This window comes from Carcharodon carcharias, chromosome 15 (assembly GCF_017639515.1).
Source record: "Carcharodon carcharias isolate sCarCar2 chromosome 15, sCarCar2.pri, whole genome shotgun sequence".
Lineage (NCBI taxonomy): Eukaryota > Metazoa > Chordata > Chondrichthyes > Lamniformes > Lamnidae > Carcharodon > Carcharodon carcharias.
Genome location: NC_054481.1, coordinates 58793157 through 58805533, shown reverse-complemented (window position 1 = coordinate 58805533; position 12377 = coordinate 58793157). Strand labels below are relative to the sequence as shown.

The 12377-nt window shown below is 43.3% G+C and overlaps 1 protein-coding gene across 2 annotated transcripts in view; it reads right to left on the bottom strand.

The window, feature by feature from the left end:
- Positions 1-12377, bottom strand: part of prkcba (protein kinase C, beta a) — a 273443-nt gene that overhangs the window by 135797 nt on the left and 125269 nt on the right. For both annotated transcript variants that reach the window (XM_041205666.1, XM_041205665.1), the window contains exon 3: positions 3419-3501. In XM_041205666.1, coding sequence (XP_041061600.1) covers positions 3419-3501 — 83 coding nt within the window. The remainder of the gene's footprint in view (positions 1-3418; positions 3502-12377) is intronic.

Here is a 12377-nt window from a genome sequence, read left to right as displayed (position 1 = left end):
CACCTGTTCACATACCTTACGGTGCAACATATCATGTTTTACATATTGCCCAGGTCCCTAGGTAGCACGAGGCTGAAACTGCTCAACAGTTCCAGCAGACTTCCGTTTTAACCTTGGAGTGATGACAAACTCCACAGGAACCCTTGTCCCCAGCCCAGAGGTAAGGATCTTGACCTCTATGAATACTACTGAGCTCATTTTCAACCTCAGCACCTGTGAGGGTGGGGGTGGGGGTGTTGGGGGGCAGGGGTAGGGGTAGATCTGGTAGAACAGATCATCTTGTTGTAGAATGGATTGATTTTCATCCCATCGGTTTCAGCATTATGGTTCGACAAGGGGTGAACAATCCGCTTCACCAAAATCCCACTCAGGTGAAAATGATCCCTCCAAGGGGTCTAGCTAACTGAGACTGTGCAAATGCTTACACTGCAAAGCAACCAGAAGCAGCTGAACAGGTTGTTTTAGCGAGATCTAGGGCTTTGTAAGATCAACATAGGGAGACGAAGAAGTTTAACATAGCATGGTCTCATTTTGAATTTCCCAATGATTAATTAATCCTCCTGTGATGTTAAGGAACTGAGCAGAATCTAATGCAAGGCAATTTACATGCTGATAAAGTAACGTCTTTGCTGTTTTATACTGACCCATCTTAACCAATGATAAGCTCAGCCATTACCAGGTACAGCAAATATTGTTTTTTTTCCCACCATTTGTTAACTTAAATAAAAATGTTGCTGTGATTATGAAGTACTATATATTCACACCTAGTCTTTCACGAACACCATGAAATAATTGAAAATCCACCACACTAGAAACCACAACTACCAGAATCACAGATAACTTCTTTAATGGGTTCGAGTGACATGTTAATTTTATCCTCTGCTAAAATAGCAAGTTAACTTCTGCATCAAAGCAGGTCATAGGATCAGAGTTATACAGCACAGAAACAGGCCCTTTGGCCCATTGTATCTGTGCCAGCCATCAAGCACCTATCTATTCTAATCCCATTTTCCAGCACTTGGCCTGTAGTCCTGTATGCTATGGCGTTTCAAGTGCTCATCTAAATACTTCTTAAATGTTGAGGGTTCCCGCCTCTACCACCCTCTCAGACAGTGTGTTCCGCATTCCAACCACCCTCTGGGTGAAAAGATTTTTCCTCAAATTCCCCCCTAAGCCTCCTGCCCCTTACCTTAAAAAGATGCCCCCTAGTTATTGACACCTCCACTAAGGGGAAAAGTTTCTTCCTATCTACCCTATCTATGCCCTTCATAATTTTGTACACCTCAATCATATAAACATGTTAAGCCTTTGTACCACTGATATCACCATTAGTAATTATTAGGCTTACATCTCCTGTGAAACTGACCTTGAAGGATTGAAGTTATGCGCCAATACCCCAGCCTTCATTCAGCATGCCCACTCCAGGGGTAAGCCATTTATGAGAGATACATGGGATACCCAGCAATCATAACCTGCCTGGCAGGCCATCAACCAACTCCCTAACGTTACACACTAGCAATTAACCTCCAATAATCTGGCACACACAGACTGACCTAATCTTTTATTATAAATGCAGTTCATCAATCTATTACAATGAAGTTAGTGAACATCTGGCAGATGTGACTTCAGTTATTTAAGGGCTACTCCATGTAAACATGAGGCAGCACAAGCATGGCCCTTTTGGGTGGTAAATAAAAGAGAAAAGCTTCTCTCTGCTTGCTGATATAACGAGGCACCTCACATTCTTAGGCCCAACTCCGTTAAGTTAAGGCCAGGGATAGGTTCCTGATAAAGGAGGATGTGAAAACAGGGATGCTCCGAAATGCTGACTGCTTGTAACCCTGCATAAATAACCATTTCGTTATTATGAAAAATATGTGTGGGCACAAATTTGTGAGCGAGCCAGGAGATTTCAGCAGTTTGAGATTACTTAATTATTCTGAAGAATTTGCATTATTGCAGTGAGTAAATAGTGCGTGGGCACATTCCAGGGGAATACTGCAGAATGAAATTGTGAATGTGTGCCACCGCACCACTCACTCCACCGGGCAGCCGAGGTATACATGTTTGCCTCATCATGTCCAGCAAACTTCTAGTCATTTTATGAAAGAATTGCCAGACCAGTCAGGGAGAACACCAAAGTTCAGCATTAATGAGAATGAATATGCATTTCCTTTAAGAGAAAAGAGCACCTCCCCATTGCTCACGAGGCAGATTTGATAACCATTTTTTTTTTTAAAAGGAGTTGCATCTTTTTTCTTTTTAAGCAGTCATGCACTCAAAAACAACTGTGATGAGATTTAACTTTAGGGAAAAAAGGGAGTTGTGGGAAAAGACTGTAAACCCAGGCTCTGGTAACCAAAACTCCATCATCTTAATTAAGAGAAGGCTTGCCACCTTAAAGCACATGGTAACACCTAGCCACACACACTAACCCCCTCCACATTTTCCTAATTCCACTCCAAGCAAGTGTGACCTCTGCTCTAACCAAATCACAACCACTGCACACCTCCCCAAACATTTTTTTTGGGGGTGGGCTCCTTAACACCAGAGAGAGGTCCCAGCTGGATCTCCATCACAGGGAGGGAATAGGAAGATGAGGCAGCATTGCACCACAGAGGACACGATGGTCTCAAATAGGGTAGAGAAATTCTGAAGATAGGAGTAACATTTTTATGGAATGGTTGGATTGGTGGGGTGTGGAGATGGGGGTGGGGCAGGGGCAATACTCGGCCCTTGCCTTCTGTGGCATGATTGAGGACGATTGCCACCACTACCCTGGGACTACTGAAATACATCTCTTAGAAATGGCAGTGGCAGCAAAGGAAATTGTGCAGAAGCCTGGGTACCACCCTCCTGCTGCCATTAACATATGATGGATGAGGAAAAGGCAGCAGTGGCCTTCCTTGTACAGAAAGATGATTAAGGTTAGGGCCTGAAGGCAATGGAAATTGGCCGATTTAAATGATCTTCTACCCTCTCCCTCAGAGTAAATAGTGCCCACGCACTATTTACTCACTGTAGTAATGCAGAATCCTTCAGAATAATTACTAATCTCAAACTGCAGAAATCTCCTAGCTCTCTCTCAAATTTGTGCCCACACACATTTTTCGTAATAATGAAATGGTTATTTATGCAGGGTTAAAAGCGCATGGGCTGTGCATCTTCAAACTTCCATTACACTCCCACATTGATCTCTACAACCCAAACCTTACTTAAAATGCAACAACAAATCTCTACAACCTAACCATCAGGAATACTGCATTCTAAACTCCCTAAATCTCCATAGCAGCAATGTACCTTATTCAAACCTCTGTCACCGGAGTTCAGCATTTATAATACTTCTGGCACACTCATTCCTACATGATCACCAATGGATATACTAGAAACCTTTAAGCACTGACAAAAAAGTTCTTACCTCAGAGGCTGGCCCTGTATCTGCACCTGGGCAGGAGAAGGTGACAAATTCATGACATCGTTTGTGGACTACAAAGGAGCAAACTGTAAATAAGAACATGGAATATTATCAGTCAAATGATACACCAACCAACACACATCAACTAAAGCATATCAACCAATAAATCAATAAGATAGAAACCAATCAATACACATCAACTAATCAGTGTGGTTAGAGCAAATAATTGAGTGTTCATTGCAGTTGGGATTCAGGTGAGCCTGAAAAGGAATGAAAATTTGGACCGACTTGTAACTCTTTCCAGTACAAACACGTTTCCATCTGTTCCTATTCAGATGAAGTTACATTGTTTCATAGTTTGCCATTGTGAGATTTGAACTCTTGATCTTGGGGTTACAAACCCAGTACCATAACCACTTGGCTATTTAGGCCAAACATTGAAAATTGTCCTCAAAGATCACAAAAGTGAGAGAGAGGAGAGAAGGTGAGAAATGGAACTCAGCCATTAATGGATATACTGCACCTTTTTCTTGCTCTGATACAAAATTAACTTTGCTTTCATGGTTTAAGCTTTGTTCAACCTCTATCGGAACCATTCATGGTGCAAAGTAACAGTGAAGACCAACAGAAGCATCCAGAACATCTGAGTAATGTGTATGAACTAATGGCTCCTCTTCAAGAGCTCAATTACAACTGAAATGAATTATTTCATTGAGCTGAAGAAATGATTGCACCCATCAGCCTTTGAAGGATGCCCAGAGAGTCGTACCAACTGCAGCCACTTCATTAGGTGCATTTGGTGTGCTACCAGCTCATTCCATTTATTTGAATTGCCTCTCAGTGTTAGCCTGAGAATGAAATGCTGCAAGGAAAGAGTTCCTTACAACACTAATTTTTACTACTGCAAAGCTCAGTTAGATTTCAGTGCAAGCACAAGGGGCAGTCTCCTATTCTTCCCCTTTCTCTTCATTGCTCTTGAAGAGTAATAGCTCATGACTACCAGCAATTCTTAGTGGCTCATTCAAAAGTCTATTCAGTTGTGAAAATATAAAAGCTTTTCAAAACATTTTTAAGGGTTAATTTATACTTATGGTCAGATGTCAGTCCAATTTGTGCATCCTCTGTCAGCATCAAATACACCCAGGTACAGCAAGGGTTAGATAAAGATCAAAGCTCCTTCTACACTGACCCAAATACACCCAGGGAAGGTAAAGCACTGGTCAGATATATAAAGCTCCATCTATACTGCTCCTAGGCACAGCACAAGTTTTTTGATTCTTTCATGGGATGGGAGAGTCACTGACAAGGTCAGCATTTGTTACCTATCCCTAATTGCCCTTGAGAAGATGGTGGTGAGCTGCCACCTTTAACCACTCCAGTCCATTTGCTACAGGTACACCTACAGTGTTGTTAGGGAGGGAGTTCCAGATTTTTGATGCAGTGACATAGGAGGAACAGAGATATAGTCCCAAGTCAGGATGGTGCGCAACTTGAAAGGCAACTTGCAGGTGGTGGTATTCCAATGCGTCAGTTGCCCTTGGCCTTCTAGGTGGCATAGGTCATGGGTAATGGTGGGGTATTCAGCAATGGTAATGATGTAGAATCTCAAAGGGAGATGGTTAGATTCTCTCTTATTGGAGATGGTCATTGCCTGGCAGTTGTGTGGCATGAATGTTACTTGCCACTGATCAGCCCAAGCCTGAATATTATCCAGGTCTTGCTGCATATGGGCACAGACAGGCTTAGTATCTGAGGAATGATATGAAGCACTTAGCAATCATCAGCAATAATGGAGGCAAGGTCATTGATGAAGCAGCTGAAGATGGTTGGGCCTAGGACACTACCCTGTAGCACGCCTGCAGCAATGTCCTGGGACTGAAATGTTTGGCCTCTGACAACCACAACCATCTTCCTTTGTGCTAGGTATGACTCCAACCAGTGGACTGTTGTGCTCATAATACCTATTGACTTCAATTTTCTAGGGCTCCTTGATGCCTCACTTGATCAAATGCTGCCTTAATGACAAGGGCAGTCACTCTCATCTCACCAAAGACTGCAATGAAATCAAGAGATCACTGGCCCCTGACTGAAACCCAACTGAGCACTGGTGAGCAGATTATTGCTGCGTAAGTGCCACTTTAAAGCACTGTTGATACCTTAAATCACTACTGATGGTTTTTTAAAATTCTTTCACAGGACTGAACGTCACTGGTAAGGCCAGCATTTACCGTCCATCCCTAGTTGCCCGCGAGAAGGATTGGAATTGGAATTTGCTGCATTGGATGTGTCCTTTTTTTTGTGAACAGGATATATCATAGCAATTTTCCACATTGCTGGGTAGATGCCAACATTGCCTCTGTGCTGGAAAAGCTTGGCTAGGGTTGTAGCTGGTTATGCAGCACAAGGCTTCCGTACTACTGCCGGGACGTTGGAGGGGCCCATAGCCTTTGCTGTACCCAATGCCTTCAACTGTTCCTTGATATCACTTGGAGTGAATTGAATTGGTTGAAGACTGGTAGCCGTGATGCTGGGGACCTCGGGGAGAGGTAATGATGGATTTCCACTCTGCACTTCTGGCTAAAGATGGTTGCATCTCATTCAGCCTCATCTTTAGTACTGATGTGCTGGACTGTTTGTGGAACCTCCTCCTCCAATTCGTTTTTTTAATTGTCCACCACCATTCAAGGTTGGATATGACAGGAATGCAGAACTTCGATCTGATCCATTTGTTGTGGGATCGCTGAGCTCTGTCTATCACAAGCTGCTTTCGCTGTTTAGCGTGCACATAGTCCTGTGTTGTAGTTTCACCAGATTGTCATCTCATTTGTAGGTATGCCTGCTGCTGTTCCTGGCATGCTCTCTTAGACTCTCCAGCAAACCAGGGTTGATCCCCTGGTTTGATGGTAATGGTAGAGTGAAGGGCATGCCGGACCATGAGATTACAGATGGTGGTTTAATATAATTCTGCTGTTGTTGATGGCCCACAGCCTTCATGGCTGCTCAGCTTTGAGCTGATAGATCTGTTTTGAACCTATCCCATTTAGCACGGTGGTAGTGGCACACAATATGATGGATGCTAACCTTAGTGTGAAGATGGGACTTCATCTCCACAAGTATGGCTCTGTGGTCACTCCTATCAATTCTGAATGTTCAAGTGCATCTGTGACAGGTAGTTTGGTGAGGGTGAGGCCAAGCAAGGTTTTCCCTCTTGTTGGTTCTCTCACCATCTAACACAGGCCGAATCATTCAGGACTCAGCAAGTGGTGGTACTACTGACCCATTCTTGGTGATGGGCTTCGAGATTCCCCCACCCAGGACATATTCTGTGTCCTTGCTAATGCTCAGTGCTTCTCCCAAGTGGTGTTCAACAGGAGGAGTACTGATTAATCTTCTGATGGAGGGTGGTAGGTGGTATTCAGCAGAAAGATTCCTTGCCCAGGTTTGACCTGATGCCATGAGACTTCCTGGGATCCGGAGTTAATGTTAAGGTCTCCCAAAGCCACATCCTCCTGATAGATACAACAGTATACAACTGTGCACCATCTCTGGTGACAGGTCATACCAAAGATTGGTGATGGAGGAATCTGGGGAATTGGCTACAAAGTATGATTCAATGAGTAGCACTTATTCAGGCTGCTGCTTGATTACTCTGCAGGACAGTTCTCCCAATTTTGACAATTCCCCCGAGAAAGGAGGACTTTGCTGGGTCGACTGGCAAGGTTGTCATTGTTGTTTCCAGTGTCAAGTGCTGGGTTATCTGTTTGGTTATATGCTTTTCCCAAATTTTCTGTAGCAGTTTGGCACATCAGCAAACAGCCCCACTTCTGACTTTATGATGGAAGGAAGGTCATTGATTAAATAGATGAAGATGGTTGGTCTTAGAACACTATCCTAAGGAACTCCTGCAGTGATATCCTGGAACAGAGATGATTGACCTCTAAAAATCACAACCATCTTCCTTTGTGTAAGGTATGACTCCAATCAGCAGAGAGATTTCCAGTGACACATCAAAACTGGAGTCAATCGGCATCAAGGGGGACGTTATTTATAAGGTATGATTCCATGTCAGGCTGTTGCTTGACTAGTCTGAGACAGCTCTCCCAATTTTGGCACTAGCCCCCAGATGTTAGTAAGGACGACTTTGCAGGGTCGACAGGGTCAAGTTTGCCATCGTCATTTCTAGTGGCCAGGCTGATGCCGGGTCGTCCATCTGATTTCATTCCTTTTAGCAGTTTGATACAACTGAGTGACCTGCTAGGCCATTTAAGAGTCAACCACATTGCTGTGGGTCTGGAGTCACATGTAGATCAGACCAGGTAGATTTCCTTCCCTAAAGGACATTAGCCAGATGGATTTTTACAACTATTGACAATGGTTGCATGGTCATCATCAGACTTTTGATTTTTGGGCTTCCCTCCTGCCCCTGAACTCCACCAGCTTGAAAATTAAGGCTAGAGGGTAAACAGCACATAAATGGTCAATAATTGGCCACATAAGGGCCTCTATTGGGACAAAGGCAGACAGACAGCCTAGGCCTTGCCCATCCAATCATAAAATTGCAGAAGTTAGGGCGGACAGGAACCCAGTGGGAAGGCCATCCCCCAGTCACCCCACCAGCTACAAACATGCTGGTGGGGGATTGTAAACTACTGCCCCATGTATCTTTGTGGCCTCAAATTTGTGGGGGTGGGGAGAGGTCCTCCTGATCATCCAAGGTTGTTTTCAAAAGATGAAAAAGATTTGCATTTATATAGCATTTTTCACAAACATCAGACATCTCCAAGCACCATACAACCAATTAAGTACTTTTAGAAGTGTAGTTGTTGTTGTAGTGTAGGAAACCTGACAGCTAATTTGCACACAAACTCCCACAAACAGCAATGTGATAATGACCAGATAATCTGCCTTTTGTGATGTTGATTGAGGGATAAATATTGGGCTGGACAAATTAAGTCAACATTCCTGCTGTTCTCCAAAATAGTGCCATGGGATCTTTTACATCCACCCATGCAGGCAGATGGGGCCTAAGTTTAACATCTCATCTGAAAGACAGCACCTCTGACAATGCAATGCTCCCTCAGTACTGCAGTAGAGTGCCAGCTCATGTCCTGAAGTAGGGCTTGAACCTGGAACCTTATAATTCAGAGGCAAAAGTGCTACCAACTGAACCACAGCTGACAGCGTTTTGGTAGAAGATTGGCAGAAAATGTCAAAAACTGTCATTTTAGCCATTTATCCCATTTCAAAAGGGTTTCACGGATCATCTGCTGGAGAGTCACTATGAACATTTCATGTGACTTGCCTGATAGATGCGAAAAAAGGAAAAATTTGTATCATTCACAATATCCCAAAGCACTTTACAGCCAATGATAATGTTGGGTAAGGGATAAATGTTGACACTATGGAAAAGTCCCTGCTCTTGTTAGAGTGATGCCCCAGATTCCTTTCTGCCCACCCAAAAGGACACACGGGGCCTCAGTTTAACATATTATCTAAGCAATGGCAGCTTTGACAATGGAATCCTGGATCAGCATTACAGTGAAGTATCAGTCTAGATCATGTGCTGAAGACTCTGGCTTGGGACTTTAATGCAAAACCACCTGACTTAGGCAACAGTGCTACCATTGAACCAAAGTGATACAGGAAGGATTTAACACCACAACAAGAATTATAAATCTGAGGTGTTGGTGGACTGGAAGCCAACATAGACCAGTGAGGATAAGGATGATTGATATGAAAGACTTAGTACAGAGTTTGGTATGAGCTCAAGTTTATGGAGTGCATTGGTTTAATTGAGTGTGAAGGTGACAAAGGATGAAGATTTCTGCAGTAATGGTTAAGGTAATGTTGGAGGTTGACAATGTTAGAGGTTGTAAGTAGGAGGTACATGGAGATGATTGAGGGTGGGAGGAAATAGAGAAAAAGGTATCACAAGAACAGTATTGGAAAAGAAGGGTGTGGCATAAGGATATTTCATAGGAAGAATATACAGAGGAATAATTTTAGCAGATATGTGTATTGCGCAATATTAAAAGCTATCCCACCCAATAAAGAAGTTGATAATTCTGGTTGGTATGCGAGAGGAAAATTTTTGAAAACAACTACAACTGACAACTATTGAATACACTGATTATTGTGCCTACATTCTACAATATTTGTTTGGTAGCTTTAAAAAACAAATTTGTTTAAATGTGCTTTTTCCTAAAGTGTGACGATACCAATATGGCAACCACTTCTGGTGATAACTTTGCCAAACTGAAAAACCCATCAAGTCTTTGACCTACTGCGGGCTATTTTAATGAGCCCATCAAGGGTAGTAGAAAAGGAGAATGCTTCTTCAACCAGTGGCTGGAGTTTCCTCTGCTATCATTACTCTCATACTTAAGGGTCCTCTACCTCTTCCCACTTCAACCTCAGCCCATTGTCCGAGTGTTGTGGATAATTCATTTGAGGAAAGTGCTCTGCCTTAACACTCATTGTGTGTCATAATTGACACTCACTCACATCTTTAAAAATGGCTCAAAAGAAAATCTCCATCAAGTAGAACATAAACAAGAACCAGATCCAAAAGCTGGAAAACAGCAGGTGAGGATAACAAAGCAATTCTGCCAGACAGCCACCATGGAAGACTGACAACATTTAATGGATGTAACAGCAATCACTTATAGCTGCTCTGTGCTTTCAACATCTTCCTCTTACCTCTCACAACCAGACAAAATAATTGCCTTCCTTATCATAAATAGGCATTTTTAAAAATTAACTCATTAGGTTCAAAATTCAGCCACAGTCCCTCCAAATCGGGCACACTGCACCATGCTGGGAAAGGTGCTCAGCTAAGTGTCCACTGCTTGTGCCAGTAATATCTGAACTAGTGCTGTCATGACATCACGCAGCCTTACTGGCTGATTTGGAGCTTCATAAAATATATAACAAAGGGTACATTTGGGTACATGTACATGACCTGAGGATACATGTGCACAAAATTGTTCAACATGGCAGGGCAGGTTGAGAAAGTGGTTAAAAAGCCATACAGGATCCTGGGCTTTATAAATGGAGGCATAGCGCTCAGACATGCATTACACTTGTTGAAACACTTGCGCTCCAGGGAAAACATTGCTCGGTTGACAGCTCAGGCTCTCTGATCACGGCTGTCAATGTTTATTTACACAATTTTATTTACAATGAATAAACAATGTTTATTTACTCCTCATTGCAGCCTTGGTTAAGACATGGAAAAAAGAGCTGACTTGAAGTGGTGAGGTGGGATTGACTGTCCTTGACATCAAGGCAGCATTTGACCGGGTGTGGCATCAAGGAACAATGGCAAAACCAAAGTCAATGGGAATCGGAGAAAAACTCTTTGCTCGTTGGAGTCATACCTAGCACAAAGGGAGATGGTTGTGATTGCTGGATGTCAATTAACTCAGTCCCGGGATATTGCTGCAGATGCTCCTCAGGGTAGTGTCCTAGGCCCGACCATCTTCAGCTGCTTCATCAATGACCTTCCCTCCAATATAAGGTCAGAAGTGGGAGATGTTCCCAGATGATTGAATAATGTTCAGCATCATTTGCGATGTCTCAGATACTGAATCAATCCGAGTCCATATGCAGCAAGGTCTGGACAATATCCAGGCTTGGGCTGATAAGTGGCAAGTTACATTCGTGCCTCACAAGTACCAGGCAATGAGATTTCCAACAAGAGAGAACCTAACCATTGCCCCATGACATTCAATGGCATTACCATCGCTGGATCCCCCACTATTAACATCCTGGGGGTTACCATTGACCAGAAATTGAACTGGACCAGCCATATAAATACTGTGGCTGCAAGAGCAGGTTAGACGCTGGGAATTCTGTAGTAAGCAACTCACCTCCTGACTCAGAATCACAGAATTGTTATGATGTAGGAGGCGGCCATTCGGCTCATCGTGTCTGCACCGAGCATTTTAACTTCATGTCAATCTCCTACCTTTTTCCCATAACCTGTACGTTGTTTCTATTTAACTAATCATCTCTTGAATGTCTCAAATGACTCTCCAAAGCCTGCCCCACCATCTACAAGACAAGTCAGGAGTGTGATGGAATACTCTCCACTTGCCTGGATGAGTGTAACCTCTACAACACTCAAGAAATTTGACACCATCCAGGGCAGAGCAGCCCACTTGACTAGCACCCCTTCCACCACCTTAAACATTCAATCCCTCCACCACTGACACATAGTACTCATTGCTGCCACTATCTACAAGAGGCACTGCAACAACTCACCAAGGCTCCTTCGACAAAACCTTCTAAACCCGCAACCTCTACCCCTATAAGGGCAAGGGAAGTAGATGCACAGGAACGCCATCATCGAGAGGTTCCCCTCCAAGCCACACACCACCCTGACTTAGAACTATATCATCGTTCCTTCGCTGTCGCTGGGTTAAAATCCTGGAATTCCCAATCCAATAGCACTATGGGTGTACCTACACCACATGGACTAAGGGGTTCAAGAAGGCAGCTCACCACCACCTTCTCGAGGGCAGTTAGGGACAGGCAATAAATGCTGGCCTAGCCAGTGACACCGAACAAATAAAAAAAAATGGTTAAATGGTTTCAAGGGTTTGTGGTTTTTGATACTTTAAAGGGTCTGGATGATTAACACTTTTATTGTCTTCTAAGTGAAATGACTTTTTTAAAATACATAGTTGGAAGTTATGAATGAATTACTTAATTTTTTTTTAAAAACACATCCTACTGTCACTATAAGGTTAATTTGGGTCAATGAGCATGGAAGGGCCATAGCTTGGCATTGGGGGTGTGATGGACCATGGGGGGTAGGTGGAAGGACAGAGCTTGGCATAGGGTGCATGGGGAGGACCTTTTGAACTCTCCTTTTAAAAGATCCACCCATGCAGATAAGGGTTCATGACCCCTCTGAGGGGCCATGAACCACAACTCTAAAAATCTGGCCTGAATCTAT